The 17826-nt window shown below is 43.1% G+C and overlaps 1 protein-coding gene and 1 long non-coding RNA gene across 2 annotated transcripts; both read left to right on the top strand.

Annotated features, from left to right (window-relative positions):
• The first annotated feature begins 303 nt into the window (after window positions 1–303).
• CFAP20 (cilia and flagella associated protein 20) lies at window positions 304–12157 on the top strand. Its single transcript, XM_006214501.4, has 6 exons — window positions 304–650; window positions 9085–9164; window positions 9888–9999; window positions 10585–10773; window positions 11124–11234; window positions 11721–12157. Exons 1-6 carry the CDS (start codon window positions 567–569, stop codon window positions 11724–11726), a joined length of 582 nt encoding a protein of 193 aa, XP_006214563.1. The 5' UTR covers window positions 304–566; the 3' UTR covers window positions 11727–12157.
• An 879-nt stretch (window positions 12158–13036) lies between these two features.
• Window positions 13037–16186, top strand: LOC140698479 (uncharacterized). Its single transcript, XR_012076277.1, has 3 exons — window positions 13037–13181; window positions 13295–13449; window positions 15566–16186. It is a non-coding gene; the product is annotated as an uncharacterized lncRNA (long non-coding RNA).
• Window positions 16187–17826: the final 1640 nt, after the last annotated feature.

Here is a 17826-nt window from a genome sequence, read left to right as displayed (position 1 = left end):
TGGGGCCCGGTTTTCACGCCCCTTGACCCCACCCTCCAGGTTCCCATGACACCACGCAGGTACTAATAAGACGTTCTATAATCCTCTGTTTCCTTCCGCTTTCTAAAAGCAGCGCTCAGAGATTACGATGGGAAAATAGTTCCTTTGCTACCTAGTTCTTTCCATGAGGAGGCGGGACTAGGGCGGGGCTTAAGAGCGGAAGGAACAGGAAGTCTGTGATCCCTGTGGCGGGATTGGGTCCTGCGCTCTAGGGGGGGCGGGCTCAAGTGGGCGGAGGGATCCATCTCAAGCGGCGGGCGGCTCGCCGCCACCATTTAAGGAGGGGAGAGCGCTGCGGCCGGTGGTTGCTGTGGTTTCTGTGCTGAGGTGGGTTAGTTCTTCTGGGACCTGAAGCTCACAGACGTAGCGTCTACCTTTCAATTTCGGCTGTCGGTGGCTGCTGATATAGAGTTCGGGAACTCAGCGTCCCCTTTTCGGACCAGAGCCGGCCCCCTGTTTTGCCTTCGCCACTTGGTGCCCAAATCTAGGTTGGCTCCGGCGCGGCTGAGGAGAAGGCCGGCGGCAAGATGTTCAAAAACACGTTCCAAAGCGGCTTCCTCTCCATCCTCTACAGCATAGGCAGCAAGCCCCTGCAGATCTGGGACAAAAAGGTCAGTGGCTGGGGGCGGCGGCGGGTGGGGTCCGGGGGCTGGGCCCGGAGTGGCGGGTAGTTGTGTCGAGTTGGGGCCCTGGGGGAGGCCGGGCGGTCGCTGCTGTGCCGTCCACAGCCTGTCGTGACTGAGGCGCGAGATGGGGGCGTCAGGTGTAAGCAGCTGGGGTGCGTGTAGGGTGGGCGTGGCTGGGGTTCAAATGTCCTGCGGCCGTGGTGTGGTTAGAACAGTGGTCCCTCGGCGCATACTTGACCTGGGCCGTTAGATTACTCGGCCTCGGTTTTCGCATCCAAATGGTGGGGTTGATAGTGCCCGTCTCATAGCATGAAAAGCGCACCTTCACGTGAGGTTGCCTTGGGGACGTGTAGATGAAAGGATTGCTGTTAACTGATTTCACAAATATTTACTGATATCCTGCGTTGTGCCAGGCACTGTACTGGGCACTAGACACAGAGCCTTTGTTCCAGGCCCCCTTATAGAGGCACAGCCAGAACTCAGTTATGTTTGGGTTCATTCATTTGCTCCCTTCCTCCCACTGATCCCAAAGAAGCCAGAATTAGATGACCTTTGGCACCATCTCCATACTCACTGTGACTTGGGGTTTGTACTCTGTCTTCAGTGGCTGACTTCTCCCTTAGGAAAATTGCAAGATGGTGATAGTCTTGCCTGGGTTAACAAGCTCAAAGCCACGTACGAACCTCATCATCTTTATTAAGGCATCCACTGGATGATACTTTCACTGACTCCAGGAGATGGTAACCTTGCCTACTTTTTTGGAGATGTTGATTAGGGGACATGTGTGTCTAGCAATCTGAGTTGGTCTGCATTTTATTACATTGATATTTCCTTTTTCATGCAAATTCCCATTCAGTCATTGAATTTTTTTTAATGTAAGTTAATATAAGGCACTCTGCTGTGGAAGATTAGATGATTTAGGATATAACCCTAGTACTACCCTCCTCTTTGGAAAATAGGGAGAGGTGGTTATGTTGAATGCTGTTTTTATAGAGGTGGATGTGGGATAATCTGAAAAAAGCAGTTTATTGGTAATGAGGCCAAGAAGTTTGGATTTCATCTTTTTCATCTTCCCTTATCCACAGATAAAAGTTTTGGGCCATGTAGAGATTAGGCCTTTTCTGCCTGTCACCACTAGGGAAGTCTGCATTCTGAGAGCAGCTTTGGGGTGGTGTGTACACAATGTTATTTTTATAAGATAGTTGAAAGATCTGAATATAATGAGTTTGGCCTTAAGCTTATGTGAAAAATCTGACCAGCTCTCCTCTTTCAGTGATTCTATCCTCAAGCTAGAGATAATGACAAGAGTTACTCATTACATAGGAAAGCAGTTCCTTAATTGTTTTCCTACATAACTGAGCTTTTCAGTTCCATGGTTTTGTTCACATTGGAATAAAAAACACTGTAAACTCTGAAATTGTACCTCTACAAAGAGAACCTGGAATGAGCGTACCTGGGAGCTTTGTAAGGATGATGGCTTTTCAGCCGTGGCTTGACTTAGTTACGGACTGTCAGAAGGGATGGAGAGAGTGGATTGTGCCTAGTTGAACTTGGAATTATAACAAAACTGTCAATATGAGGCAATTGAGATAGAGAATGGACTTGATCGAGGAGGAGAGGTTCTCAGAGCAGGTGAGTGAATTTACAACACTGAAAGAATGAATTCTAGTGCAGGGAGGCCTCAGCATTTCTATTAAGTGAAACTTTTATTAGAGTTGCCCTATTTTATCCTTTCTGGGCTTGATCTTCTGAAATGTGTTTTATTTTTCAAATGCAGCTTTTTGACTAGTCAACATGTTTACACATGGAATATAAAAGCAAAGTAACCATGGTGCACTGTGTCCCTTAACAACACCACTAGAGGTCGGATGGTACCTTAATGACATAAACATGTGTGAAAATATTGCTAGATCGACTGGCAGAATTACATGGAGTGAATTAAGCAGGCATTTTGGCAAAGAGAACCTTTAGAAGAACACTCATTTTAAGCAAAATTCTTATAGTAGTAAAAAAATGAATTACATGTTTCTACTCTTCTTCTTAGACTAGATTGAAAAATGTAATTTTCCCCGCCTTGAGGCAAAAGAAGGAAAGGGAGGAAAAAAGGGATAGTTTGGGGCCAGATCCGTAGGCTGTGGTGTATATGTGCTATTTCTTGACTATGTTATAAAGTCTTCAGAAAGTGCTGGGAATCCAGTTCAGTCAGGGAAACATTGGGAATTGAAATTCTTATCACAGATTTATTGAGCAACAGCTAAGGGACAGGCATTGTGTAGATCTGAGGAGATACAGAGTTGGAGAAGACATTTTTCCTGCTCCCATGGAATAAGGCCAACTTATAATAAGGGCAAAGTTTGATGAAGGGAGGGAAGGACTGTCCACATTTGTCTGGAAATGATCCTGCCCTCTGCTAGTAGGTACGTATTGGCTATAAGTGTCTATTTTCAGTCATTACGTGTTTTGATTTCACAAAGCTGTACTATTTGTCTTCCTGAGTTTCTGGAGAGAGAATTTCTGTAATTTGTTTACTATGAGGAACAATCTTGGAAGAATTAGATTTGGCTTCTGTTTAGACTCTGTGTCTCCTTATGAATATGAGGAGTGAATGCCATATTCACAATACCAGTGAATTTACAAACTGCAGTTTTGTGAGTGTGGCTACGTTTGCAACACTTGCATTTATCTGACACTCTGAAGTACTCCCTTCCTCCTCCCATCTCATCTATCTAATCTCAGCTTAAACATAATTTTACTGGCAACTTAAGTTAGGTCTCCTGTGTGCTCCTGTGGCACTTTATACCACACTGTATGGCAGCTGCCCATTTAATGTATACCTCCCACTAGACTACAGGTTCCTTGAGGGGAAGAATAGTATCTTACCTTGAAACCCCAGTGCTGGAGTGTGATCAGACACCTTGGATTTGCATACTGGCTCTGTCATATGTCCTGTGCTGTGCAACCTTGGGCAAGTACTTAACTACTCAGTTTTCTAATTTTGAAATAATGCCACTTCCTTTTCATGGTTATGGAAATTAAATGAAGATGTATATAAAATGCTTAGCAACAGTTGTGGCATACAGTATTATTAAATAGGGCAGGGACCTGAGGCATTTGCTCAAGAGTAAGTGAGAAATTTACAATTAAGCTTGATATTCAGATGTGTAGGAATAGGAAGTACAGTAAAACCAGACATCTGAAATTAAAATAATTTAGTCATTGTACCATGGCTTTCCCAGTCCAAAACCTCAACAGGGCTTTAAGGCTACGTAGCCTGTGGTCTAGTGCCTCTTAGCTAGTTCTCCAGGCCTACCTCCCCCAGGACCTCCCTCTTAGCAGTGATCTTCTCCTGAACTGAGAGAAGTCTGCTTTCTGTCAGCTTCAGGCTTTTCTACTTGTGGATCCCTCTGCTGGGACCCAGTCCTCCCCTTTTTCACCCCTAGTCTCTGGGTCACAGCTCAGAGGCACTTTCTCAGGTTAAGTTAATTTATATCCAGTTATAGAACTTCTGCTTCCTTCTCATCATACTGGTCATACGTGAAATTAGCTTCTCAAGGTCTTTATTCCTGACTGGACTGTAAGCTTCCTGATAGAGACCTTTGTAATTTTTCAGACCAAGAGCTTAGGAGAAATTAAGGGTTTCTTAATATTCCCTTAACTTCTGGGACCAGCAAATAATACATTATTAAAGGACTCTTATGTTTAATATAAACATTACTTCTGGTTTGTAAAGAAAATACCAGGAAGTTCTATTCCCACTTATGCCTGTGTAAAACATACAATTTTCAGTCTCTACTGATAATATCCTGAAAGTCTACTAGATGAGAATGTTAATTCATTCAAGCTTGTCTATCTTTCTCTCCTCTCAACTTGTCTTTCTCTCAGCTGCTTCTGGTCCTCCCCCATTCCCAAATGAAATATTAGAAGCAGAATTTTTGTGGTTGTTGCTTGAAAATGTTAGATTCCCATTCCCAGTTCATAATTTTAAAAATGAACAAAATCTCTCTCCAGAAAAAAAGTTTCCACACCCTAGCTTTTAATTAGCAAATCTTGGTACATGTTAAACTAATACAATTTCCAGTAGTAGAATTGAGAGCATTTGGACATGAAAGTACAAAAACTTTTCTTCGGATTGTCCCTGGGTCAATCTGAGGATATTCTTCATTATTCCGAATAATAGCTTTTACTACAATTGGGCAAAGGCATGGGTTTTAGTTACACTTGCCCTTATCAAGGCATTGTTAGGAAGAGAATAGTTAGTAATACACATAATTGTCCTCACTTTTAACTAAGGGGCTGTTTGTAAATGCCCAGAGTTGCCTGTCTGCTGAAGGATATAGTCCCTGGTAAGTGTCACAAAGGGAGAGAAGCCATTGATCCATTGGAGCCTGCAAGGTCCAGGCCTTGAGTCAGAGCTATGCCCAGCTCTCCCCACAGAGGTCTCCCTCTGCCTGTTTTCTGACTTAGAGCCCAGCCCTAGCCCAGAGCTGAAGTGGACAGCTCTAATGGTTTAATGTAAATTGGAACATGTGTCCTTAAGACTAGCATGCCAGATGGCTGAGGGCTCAACTGTCTGCCAGGATAAGTGGGTGGAGCCAGAAAAAAGAAAGATTGGAGTAGGGAATGGATGCAATTCATGTGTTATTTTTAAAGTGCTTAACGAAATATAGAGCATTGGCCAGCTTCCTCCCTATCCCAGTAGTATTTTTCCCTCCTTGGCTTGACCCTCCTCCCTGGGGCTTGCATTGAATAAAAAGAAAAAAAAAAAAAAAACACAACCCAGCGTTCTTTATTAGTTGCCCCAGCAACCATGGAAAGCCCAGGAGAGTGACTGTAAGAAGGGCTTGAAGTTTCCCTTCTTGATGTCTACAGAGTCTGAGAACCATTCTGATTGTTAATTGCCAGTAGTCTGGGTTCTGAAGCTTCTAAAGAACCTCCAGCTCATTGTTGGAGTTGGCAGTGGGGAGAAGAGAAAAGGGGAGGACCTTATGAAATTAAAAAATACAAGATTGACTTATTTTTTGGAGGAATAAAACACTCATAGGCCACACTGCAGGAATGTGTCGTGAAATAAAAAGAAATAACAACTCAAGAACAATTGGCACTTTATAATTTAGAGAGGAAAGTAAAATACAACCTACTTCCACCATGAGCAATGAATGCTGACCAGTTCATTTTATCTTCATTTCAAAGCCAGGCCTGCCTATTGGCCTCTGAACTGGAAGGAACTAAGGAAAGGAAGTTGATGTTTCTTCTGAGGCCATGTATCTTGTTATACGTGTTTGTCAGAAGCTGGGCTGAGGAGGGGGTTGCTTCCTGGAAGACCTTTGTAACTTAAGGCAGTGACAGCCAGATTGCCAAGGTGGGGCAGGGGTGAGAGGCCTTGCCCCAATTTGTCCACCTCCCTTTCCCCGTTGATCTTAGTTTTAGAGCCTAGAGAAAGATTTTGGGAGGCCTCCCATCCTTAAAGTGCTCATATTGCTGATTAATTTCACCCTCACCCCTGCTCCACTCTTTTTTTTCCATTCAATTTGTGTTTGCAGCCCTTTGAACTTAATAAAGAAGAAAAATCATAATTCACTAAGGAATCAGCTTAATATGATTTTAAAGCTCTGGCAGCATGTGATATGAGACTACTTGCAGTTTTGTTCTTTGAGGACTGAACTTTCTCCTTGGCAAAGTTCTATTTAGCTTGTTCTCACCACCAGGCAGGTTAAAACTCTAGCAAGACTGATGGAAATCCCTTCAAAAAAGCTGCCTTTTCCCCCCTCTGGGTTCTCTTGTTTTATGGGCTGTGTTAATTAATTTGGTAAGAATTAAGTTTGAGTGTGGTTGTTGATGTGTTGTAAAAGACATTTCTCTTTAGAAGTTACTGAAAGTCCAACTGAAAAGTTAGTGTGCCTCTGTCTTGGCTTTCAGTCTGTTGTCTTCTGTGTGCAGTGTAAGGCATTGTTTTCTTCTGTAAAGACCTAACTAGTCAAATTTACTGGAGTGATGTCATCTGCTGTAAACTTTGAGATGGGCAGAAGGCAAGTTTCCTAACACTTCTTCCTGTGCAATGTGGATGGGTTTTCTGGAGCTGAGGGCGGCTTCCCATTCACTCTGGTCTGAGAGACCTGAGGGGATGTAAGATTTGAGGCCATGCTTTCAACATTGTTGGATAAATCGCAGTGTGTTGCCTTGGGCCCTAATTACTTAATCCTTTCAATTTAATCATCTGTTTGGTTTGTTGCATTCTGTACCTTTTTAAGAATGAAGTTATAGAGAATAATTAGTGCTATGTTATAAAATTAGTGTTTGCATTTTGTTGGAATGCTGCCAGCTCTTATCAATGTGGCTGAGTCATATTATTTGGAAAAAATTTCTTGATGAATTCCTCCTTCACCAACAAGTTTGCCTGACTTTTCACAGCAGCTGTGGGCTAGCAAGTAGAGGAGGAATATTGTCACTTTGGGAGCATTTATATGGGAAATGAGGTGGGCAGTGTTGGCATGTGCTATACAGATCCAAGCCTTTGTGCTCTTAATCTCCCTTGGAAAGAGGCCCAGAATTCAAAGCAGGAGGGCATTGGATGTCGCCAGCTTTGTTTGAGAAGCACATCAATGTGATGTTTGTGACTTGAGAATCCAGAAATGCTACATTGGCAGAGATCTGGGGCATTCTGTCTCTGACAGTGGGTACCAAAGGATGATTTGTGGGAAGGCATTCTTCATGCTGGCAACCTCAGTGGCTTTGTGATATACCCTAGGATCTCTGGCTTCCTATAATAGTCCATGGTGGATCTGTTATCCAGGAATTAAAAAAAAAAATCCTCCTTGAATCTCTTCATATGTGCCAACTCTTAGGGTGACAAATCCAGAAGTCAGCAAATATTTGAATGCTTAGTTTATGCCTACCAGAGTGCTAAGCATTGTAGAACATACAAATGTTGCTTAGCACTTGATCTGTGCCCTTGAGCTTATTTTTTGAGACGATAAGACTCACTTGCATCTTGCAGAAAAAAATGAGCAGTGATACCAGATGTCACTTGGGGAACACTGAACACACCATGAGTGGATCAAATTCACAGTAACAGAGCTCACAAGACTGGTATCTAAAGACAGAATACCATAATATTAATACTAATCTATGTTGAGCAATATGACTATCAGACTCAACACTGTTCTCTCCTTATATGTGAATCTAATGGAAAGCCAAGTGATGAATCATTGAATATGACAGCCCAAGGCAGCCATTTTTGCTGTAACTAGAAAAAGACCACATGCTTGTCTTTCTGATGCATCTGGTTCTAAAGCTGATTGATCTTTTTCATATGTTAATACATTCAGCCCCAACAGTCCAGCCCTGTCTCAGAAGTGCCTTTGCATGTCTCTGCTCTGTCCATATTAGGTGCTTGAGTGTAATGCTTGAAGATTGTGCTTTCTTAAATATTTTTTGAGATGAGGAATCCATATTGAATATTGATTGCTCTCCATCATGTACTTCTTACATATGCAACAAACAATATAAAACAATGTAGGATGAAGGGCTAAATTATGTAGTCTAGGCTACATGAGCCAGAAAAACAAATCAGAGAAGAGAGGTCAGTGTGGGCTGAAAATGCTAAAGAAGGCTTCTGTGTGTGGCACAGATGGGACTTGAATTCGTATTTGAAGAACTAGAAACTTAGGGAAAAGAAGATAAGGAAGCATGAAGTGTAGGAGTAAATCTGGGGGTGTAATACTTTCATTTTTTGGTTGCCACCCTTCCTCTCAGTGACACTCTGCCTTTGACCTTTCTCACCAAAGACGTATATGGAGCAGTATGGGGCAGTGGAAAGCCTGCTTGTTAATCCTACCTCTTTTACTTAGGATCTCTCCTTGCACTTCCCAAGTGTCCATGCCCACATATGTAAAGTGAAAACAACACCAACTATCTTGTGACTTTTGTTAAGTGTTAGGATTGAGACTGTTGTTGCTAGGAAAGTTCCTAGTGCATAGTAGACACTTGGTAAATGTTAGCTGAATCTAGATTAAGTTCATTTCCTTGGTAAGAAATTTGTCCTGATTTATAGATTGCCAAGTTACCTGCAATTCCTGTGGTGGTTGATTGGGCTCTATACAGAGGTAACAGCATGCGTTACTTACATTCAAGCTTCAACATACCATGTTCCAAACTTCTGTGTTATGTGCCTTGAGCTACTATGCTTTTCTTTAAATAGTCCCATTCAGAAAAATATGTGAAAACGAATATATGTATGTATGTTCATGACTGGGACATTGTGCTATACACCAGAGAGTGACACATTGTAATTGACTGTACTTCAATTAAATAGATAAATTTTAAAAATAAATAAATAAATAGTCCCATTCAGCCTTCAAAATCATAACAAAGTTATGGCCAAATATTTCAGTACTAATCAGTTTAATTTTCTTCCTTGTAGGTGCGGAATGGCCACATCAAAAGAATCACTGATAATGACATCCAGTCCCTGGTACTAGAGATTGAAGGAACAAATGTCAGGTAGATTGTCACTCTGTTCCCCAGAGACATTGTATACCAGGAGGCAGTACATCCTAGAGGTGAATAGCATGGACTGCAGAGTCAGAGTCAGACTGCCTGGTGTGACTCGAGCTCTGCTACTTAGCGCTCACCTTGGGCAAGTTACTTAATCCTCTAGGCTTCAGTTTACTCATCTATAAAAGGGATAATAATGGTACATCTTCCTTATAGAGTTATTGTGAAGATTAAATAAGTGAATGTGTGTAAAACACTTAAAACCTGCCTAATCCATAGTAAGTACTGTGTAAGCCTCAGTTATTATTATTAATATTTATCCAAAGTGTGTTAGTATGGAGGTAGGGGTGTTGCAGTAACCATCCAGTGGGTGGCCAGTATAGTTTTCAGTGCCAGGGTGGTCTTAGTTTTGGTTTTCTATCATTTGATAGTTTCTAAAAGACCAGAATTGAATCTTCTCTCACTGGAAGAACTTCATCAGATCCACTGGTCTGGCTTTGTTTTTCAGATGTTCTATTGTTGATGTCTAGTGCTGTGTTAAGCTTTTGTTTCAGAGTCCAGCATTTTAAAAACACTAGCTTAGCTTAAGGGTTGAGGGATCATTAGATGACATATCTGGGTCTTTTAGATCTGCCTTCCAATTTATCCTCTTGGACTGAGTGTTATTGCTGTGCATACCACAAAGAAAAAGACAAGTAGTGTGTTTCCTGGTGTTTCTTCTTTCTACAGCACCACGTATATCACATGTCCTGCAGACCCAAAGAAAACACTGGGAATTAAACTTCCCTTCCTTGTCATGATTATCAAAAACCTGAAGAAATATTTTACCTTTGAAGTACAGGTAAGCGTGTGCACATGAATCTCCATACTCTTGGCTGTACCAAAGAGGTATCCTGTGAACTTATAGGGGAAAAAATGGCCCTAGGAAAGTATCCTGCCTCTGCTGTACACTTGATGTAATCATCATTATTATGACATAATTTTGGTATTAGTAATCAAAATTTAATGCCAAGTTTTAAAAGAAGCAGTAAGCATCGCATCTAATCAATAGCTACAAGAAAATCTAACCAATAGCTATAAGATTTCAAAGCTTGAGGGTTAGAGGAGTGTTTGGAAAGTAACTAATATGGGGCTATTGTTCATCTCTAGTCTAGCATTCTTCATTTTTCAAAGGGAAGAATGTTTATGGAATCATTCTATGGTCTGAGGGCCTGACGGATGTGTTATATGTCATAAGCAGCTGGTGTTGTCTTGGCAACAGACAAGATAAACTAGCTACTTCCGGGCCATCTGCATCCAATGTGACCTGTCTCTGATCTGTTTATTCTCCCTTGAGTCTCAGCCTTGGGAAACCAAGCTGTGGGAATTTCAGGTTGTTTGCTTCTTCCAAGATGGAATTACTGTGATTTTTCTCTGTATCTCATAGGTACTAGATGATAAGAATGTGCGTCGGCGGTTTCGGGCAAGTAACTACCAGAGCACCACCCGAGTCAAACCCTTCATCTGTACCATGCCCATGAGGCTGGATGACGGCTGGAACCAGATTCAGTTCAACCTGTCGGACTTTACTCGGCGGGCGTATGGCACAAATTACATTGAGACCCTGAGGGTGCAGGTACTGGCTCCTTTCCCAGATGGAGCTCCAAATGGGAGAGGGGGCTATGCTCTGCTTATCACTGACTTGTGGCCCATGTGACAGAACAGTGTGGGTTTCTGGCTAAAGTTCCCAAGTCACTGTCTAGGGGGCTTTGACCTCAGAGAGGCCCGGGACCTATTCAGGAATCTGCTCAGATGCAGTGGGAGAATATAGCAAGCAAAATCCCCCTCGTATGAGAATCTACCCCTAGGCCAAGCTGAGAAGGTGCAAAGAGATGAGGCTTTGACAGCACCGTGACAGGGCCCGAGGAGAATCAGGAAAAGAGGAAAGACAATCATATTTTGCCTCTTATTGTCTTACATTCACAGATCCATGCAAACTGTCGCATCCGACGGGTTTACTTCTCAGACAGACTCTACTCAGAAGACGAACTGCCAGCAGAGTTCAAACTGTATCTCCCAGTTCAGAACAAGGCAAAGGTAAGCCAGCCTTCCTCAGAGGAAGGCTAGACAGTGAAGTTGGAGAAGCTGTGTCCCCGAAAAGTGTTCTGTTCTACGAATTCAACTGTTGATGTGGAGTATGGAGTACCTTCACATCATAAGATCTTAGGTCTTCTTCCACCACGAGCACTGACTCAGGAATGATCCTGTGAAATGTTCTGTTACTACTGTCTCACCTCCAGAAGGTGGTCCTGACCCTTCTGGGGGCATCCTGCTGCTTCCTGTTGATAGGCTTTCCTTGAAGAATACCTTCCATCTGAACCTCTTACATTAGCCCCAACTTACTGTCAGCCGATCCGTCCTCTCTGACACAAGGGTGGGTGCTTATGTGCCTGCCCACTGTGACATGTATGCATCTCCCTACAGTCCAGTGACCCCTCAGGTTTCACCAGAGGAAGGGGGTCAGTGGCACTGACCATCTGTTTTCTAACAACTTAGACTGATGACTTTTTTTTTTCTCTCCAGCAATAACTGGACTGCAACTCAAGGGATAGACCCTGGACTTGACTCTTAGTTTAAAAAGGAAACTATCTGGAGGACAATGCAAAAAACAAATATTTATATTAGTTCACTGTGCTGCGGTTCTTTTATCTACTACTTGGCGTCCCTTGTCGTGGACACCAGTGACCATGTTGAAATGCCCTAATTGCATTGTAAGTACAGTGAGGAATAAGCCGTCCTTTGATACGCAAATGTTGGAGTTTATCTTGCTGCCTGCCTCGGTGTGTAGGGAGATACATTTACCACGAGTTTATGGAATTAAAGATGTCCCATAAGGCGATTTCAGCCAATATTTCTTCCTATGGTTTGTTCTTTGTTTTATATATTACCTAAATATATGTATATGCTGTGTAATACTCATAATCCAGAAATGAATAAAATGTTATATTCTTGGTTTGTAAGTTTGTTCTTAGTTTGTGTCTTTTTTAATGGTGACATTTCTCTTTCTTTGTGATGTGAAATTAGAATTCTTTCCAAAGAACATCCCATACATTCATGCTGTGAAACAGCTTGCAGTAAGCACTTAATGTGATAGATCTGCACATGCTGATTTGGAATCAACTTCCAAGATAAACTAAATGAAAGGAAATACGCATAGTGTCTGACCAGTAGAATCATCTTACTCCAAGTGCAGCTTTAGACAAAATGGCATGTATTCCAGATTGTTCTTACACACCTCAGGAAGGTGTCATGTTGGAGACCTACGTGCTCTTTTATAATAGTCAGCACATCTCGTGTTGCTTAGCATTGGAACAGATCACAATTTCCCTATTTGAACTCCAGATGAAGTACTTGCCTTGGATTTAGGGACTTACAGGAAAAATGTTTCTTTAAACACTGGACTGTTTAAAGAACAGAACTGAAACCTCACACCGCTCTGCCTGCTCGCACTTATTCTAGGGCATGTGCTTGGTTAGCAGAATGACGTGGGCACAAATAGTAAAATTTACAAAAGTTAAATACTTACGTGTGATACAATTCTACCGTATGTAATATTTTTGGGGGGAAACAATTTTAGGGCAGAGAAGAGCATATGTAGATATATGTAGATGATCTCATGGGACACATAAGAACTATACAGTGATTACATCTGGAGGGAATGGTTTTATCATTTGTATACTTTTTTGTGTTATAAAAATGTTTCTTTGAAAAGTAATGTTTTTTAAATAGTAATATTTATGTAATAAAAATTTCAAAGTCAGAAAAGAACAAAAGGCCATCCTGGATACTATGCTCTTCCCGACACTCCTTCTGGATTTGGTTTTGTCCCACAGGATGAGGCTGGAATTGTGGGCACTGGCAATTTTGAATTTGATTAGAGGTAGAAACAGCGCTGAATTCCTTGTTACCACTGCTGCCTCCTGAGAAGTTAAATGGCAAGGAGCTCTGTTGTCCCACGTCCTTATCCTCCAGAGTGCACTCTGGGTAAGCATGACAGAATTTCTGAGGAGCGCAGGGCTGCAGGAGGTGGCAGGTGGAGGGAAAGTTGCTCCACTGCTGACTTCCATGACTCACTGAGTTCTCATTTCACCTCACAGCTGTCGTGTGCCTGACACTTAGGTGGGCTCAGTCAGGGCTACTCTGCCTTCCTCTTCCTGCTAACAACCGGACTGGAGCCACCTTCACCACAGACGCTGCCCCTCTCCTTGGAGAGTCACCATCGTTCAGTGTCGCAGAACACCCATCAGCCCAGGTGACAGCCTGCTCTCTCAAAGCCAATGCAGTCTCATCTGAATGTTGTCCCGCTTCTCCATCCTTAAACACACTAGCGTTCCTGTTGTCAGACTCCGTGTGCCTGTCTGCCGAGCTTTTTGGGTTACAGAGGAATCCTCAGAAATGGGTGGGGGTGGGATGGTCAGTCAGGGACTTCAACAGAGCTGCTTGTCTCTGGCTGCTGTGTAGAGAAATCTTCCCTCCAATCTGGAGTCTGTTGTGGGATGAAAGATGCTTTTGTGGAGGCGAGAAAACCCGGTTAACTTTTCATCTCTCTTTGGTGCCAGGACATCAGTGGCGTGCTCCTGGAAGTCCAGAGAAGTACAGTAATGCACTCTCCTCCACACAGAGCCCCTTTCACCCCAAGGCACTTGTCAGACTATGTATGGGGATTACCTCACCACCCTCTTTAGGGTGGAAGGCGGCAGCTGTTGACTTCCCAGATGCTTCACATATCCATCCGAGAGGAAGTGAGGGGGTGTTGAGGGTGCTGGGATGTATTATCTAAGCTGGACCCAGGCCAATGTGAACTATGGCACCAATGACTGCATGGCCTCTGCCCTCAGCTCTCTAGCTCACCAGGAAGATGACGACTAATTATGAGGTCAAGGGAAGGAGGAAGGAAAGGACAAGCTGCAGGGCCTGGAGGCCTCCTCCATGGAGCTGGGGCCGGAGTGACCTTAGATTGAGGAAATTGGAGCAAGCAGAATCACATCACCCGGCTCCTTGGAAGTCATGGTGTGTTTTAGGAGTTGCCTTCCAAACAAGAGTGTTAGTTAATTGGCATGAAATTAAGGGGACAGGTATGTCACCATTCCTAACAGGGCCCATCTTGAGGGAGACCAGATCCACTATGTCCCTTATTTGCCACTGGCCCATTGACTGCTTTCCCTGTAGCCAGACAGCAAAACCGACTGTGCCAGTCCAGCCCCTTCCTGGGTCATTTCTCCACGATGCAAGTATGCCAGAGAACAACCCCCAAGCTGATTTCCCTAGCACATCAGCAGCTTTGGCCAAAAGCCTCAAGTCTCAAGAATTCATTGGAAAAGATCTTAGAGCTCTTGGTGTCCGAGCCCTCTCTTCCTCCATTTTACTAATGAGAACACTGTAGTCCAGAGAGACTCGGGCTGGCTCCTCTAATTGTGGCAGGGGTGGAACGAGGACCTGGATCACCTGATGGGAGTCATATGCCATCCCTGTCCTCCCTTGTGCTGGCATCTCCCTGCTTCCTGTGTGGCTATGTCCTCTGTGTAACGGCATTGACAGGTCAGATAACCTTTGCCTAGAAGGCTGAGCTAGACTTGGCTACTCAAGAGAGATTGAGGGCCAGACTCAGGGCTTGCCTGGTTCATCCATTCGTGGTTGCACATTAGCTGAACTTTAAGACCTGAGGCTGAGGATAAAAAGCTATGGGGCAAAGGTTTGTGTTTAATAGATCACAAAAGTTAACATAGGCTAATGGGAAATTCAGACTGTACAAAGAATATATAGTAAGATGAAGTCCCTGTTCCAATCCCTTACTGAAAGTATTTGAATGGGCCAAGCCAAGTTTTAACTACTTTACTTGTATTTGTTTCACTGAATTATCACAACATTGAAACAGGAACTATTATTCTCATTTTACTGATGAGAAAACTGAGGCATAGAGATTAATGTGCCCAAGCTCATGCAGTGATACCCCTGGTGGTGGAAGCATGATTCAAACTCAGGCTGTTTAACCCCTGTGCTGGGTTCTTAAATAACTTGACTTCTTTAACCCACTGTTTCCTCCTCAACAAAATTAGCCTCAGGATAAAAAAAAAAAAAAAGTGAAGCTTACCTCAGAGCTGGGCTGGAAGACTGTCCATCTACGAACAATAAATTAGATCAATTATGTTAGCGTCACAGTGGAATACCACATAGCATTCAAAAGGGACACATTACAGCTAAGTGCAACAAAAGAGGAGAATCACACAAAATGCAGAGTGAAAACAGCAAGGCACATTTCTGTACCATTTTTAAATAAGTCAAACAATATATTGTTCAGGATGCATTTATAAACAACAATCTATAAAGTAATCCCCCCTTATCTGTAGTTTCACTTTTCCTGATTTCAGTTATCTGTGGCCAACTGCAGTCCAAAAATTTTAAGTGGAAAATTCCAGAAATAAACAATCCGTAAGTTTTAAATTCTGCGGCAATCCGAGTAGCATGATGAAATCTCATGCCGTTGCACCTGGGATCCCCAGCCATCAACATCGTTTGCTCAGCCATCGACGTTGTCACGGCTCAGTGATTCAGCATCAGCCAAAGCAGATGAGCCTCCTCCTGCTGACAGACCAGAAGGTCAGTGTTAGCCTAATGCTACGTCCCCACACCCGTGTCATTCACCTCACTTCATCACGTAGGCATTTTACCACCACACGGCCCAAGAAGGGTGAGTATGGTACCATGAGATATTTTGAGAGAGACCACATTCACATCACTTTCATTACAGTATACTGTTATAATTGTTCTATTTTATTATTAGTTATTGTTGTTAATCTCTTATTGTGCCTGATATATAAATTATACTTTACCATAGGCATGTTATATATCAGAGAAAACGTATTATATTTAGGGTTTGGTACTATCTGTGGTTTCAGGCATCAATTGGGAGTCTTGGAATGGTTCCCCCTTGGGGACTATTCTGGTGACAGGCAGAGGGTTGAGTATCTCAAAACTCAGGAGAGTTCTTTACCTAGAGGAGGCAGAGGTAGAGGGGTGGGGACACAAGGGATGGGAGAGGCACTTAAGCTGGCTTCCAAGGACCACCAATGCCTTATTTCCTAACCTGAGCAGTATTTACCCATAGATTTTTGTCTCATTACTATTTGAATTACACCCTATTGAATATATTCTTCTGATTATATTTCTCAATTTTCAAAAAAAAAAGTTAAATTTGGATTACTTAGCCCTGACATATTAAAATGCAGGCTCTTGGGGCCCAGTTCATTAAAATGCAGATTCTCTTTCATGAGATCTAAATCTGGCCCAGAAATCTATGTGTTAGCATCTTCCCCTGGTGAATTCTGGTGTTTCTGTCACTTGAAGCTCCTCCAAGTTGGAGCGAGCAAGAGTTGATGTGATACCTCTTGAGTGAAGAGAGGCCAGATGCCAGGAGAGGAGGGTATAGAGCAACCCGCCCTGGCACATCTGCAGACTGTAACTCCCCTACCCCCCGAAACCTAAAGCTTCCCTTTATACAAAATACTAGTGTGTAATTTACATCTCTATACCTTTTTCATAACCTGTAATGCAAATCACGAGTGCCTCTGGGCTGCAATAGAGGCCCTCCAAATTGTAAATCCATGAGCCATTGAACATCTGGATGGAGCATGAGCCTTGGAAAAATTGTGCCTCTTGGTATCCATGGTGTCTGAAGCAAAGCAAAACAGTGTGCAAGGGGTGGGATATGGAAACACATTGGGCAGAACCCCTTACTAAAGGGTGTAAAATGTCACTGGGAGCCTCTGCTGTTTTATTGCATGAGGGTAATAAATATTAATAAGGGCCTTCATGAATTCTCTCATCACATGGTTTTCCCCCAGTGCTTTTTACCATGAAGTCTTCAGTTGTGAATCCTCCTGGTATTTGGGAGAGAATACAGCAAAATCAGGAAATACAGTAGAATCAGTCCACACACACACACCAGCCTTTGGGTTCCAAGTCACCCTCAAAGCTGTCTCCCCTCATGTTCACTTGAAGCCTAAACCATCTTTCCAAGCCTGGGACCTCTCTTCTTGATGTTGGGCACTGACCTGAGCCAACATGTCAGAGTCCTGGTGACTCTCAGGAGCCTCCGACTATCAGAAGTGGGGAAAGCTTAGCTCTCTCCCCTCCTAGCTGGCTACCACATGGTGTGCTATGAAAGCAAGTCTCAGACCACAAGTACAAAACTGACCAGTGAGCATACAATTCATGCCGTCTCTTCCTAAAGCTCAGCGGAATGTCTGTTTGCTCTCTTGATGCACTTCTGTGGGGCATGTGAGGATGTGTGGACAGTAGGTTTGTACTGAGGAAACAGGATCACATGGGGATCCTCTGGTAAGTATGTGTGGTTTGGAGGAGGGATGAGATGCAGGTCCTATCTGAGTTCCAGACTAAAACATTCTGAAGGGCTTAGATGGCTGGGCTTGCCAAATTCTTATGCCCCATTTTAATGGAGACAGAGGTGCCTATATGTAATGTTTCTGGCCAGTCACATATTTTGGACTTGACTCATTTCACCAAAGGAAAGTTATTTCTAATATTTCTGTACTAACAGGGAATAGAAATTCACTCCCAGGGCTTGTGCTGCCTTTGGCCATGTGCTGGCAGAGGAGTGGAGGAGGGGAAG

The sequence above is a fragment of the Vicugna pacos genome, chromosome 9 (assembly GCF_048564905.1).
Source record: "Vicugna pacos chromosome 9, VicPac4, whole genome shotgun sequence".
NCBI lineage: Eukaryota > Metazoa > Chordata > Mammalia > Artiodactyla > Camelidae > Vicugna > Vicugna pacos.
The sequence above is the reverse complement of the archived record's forward strand: the minus strand, read 5'-3'. Positions and strand labels throughout refer to the sequence as shown.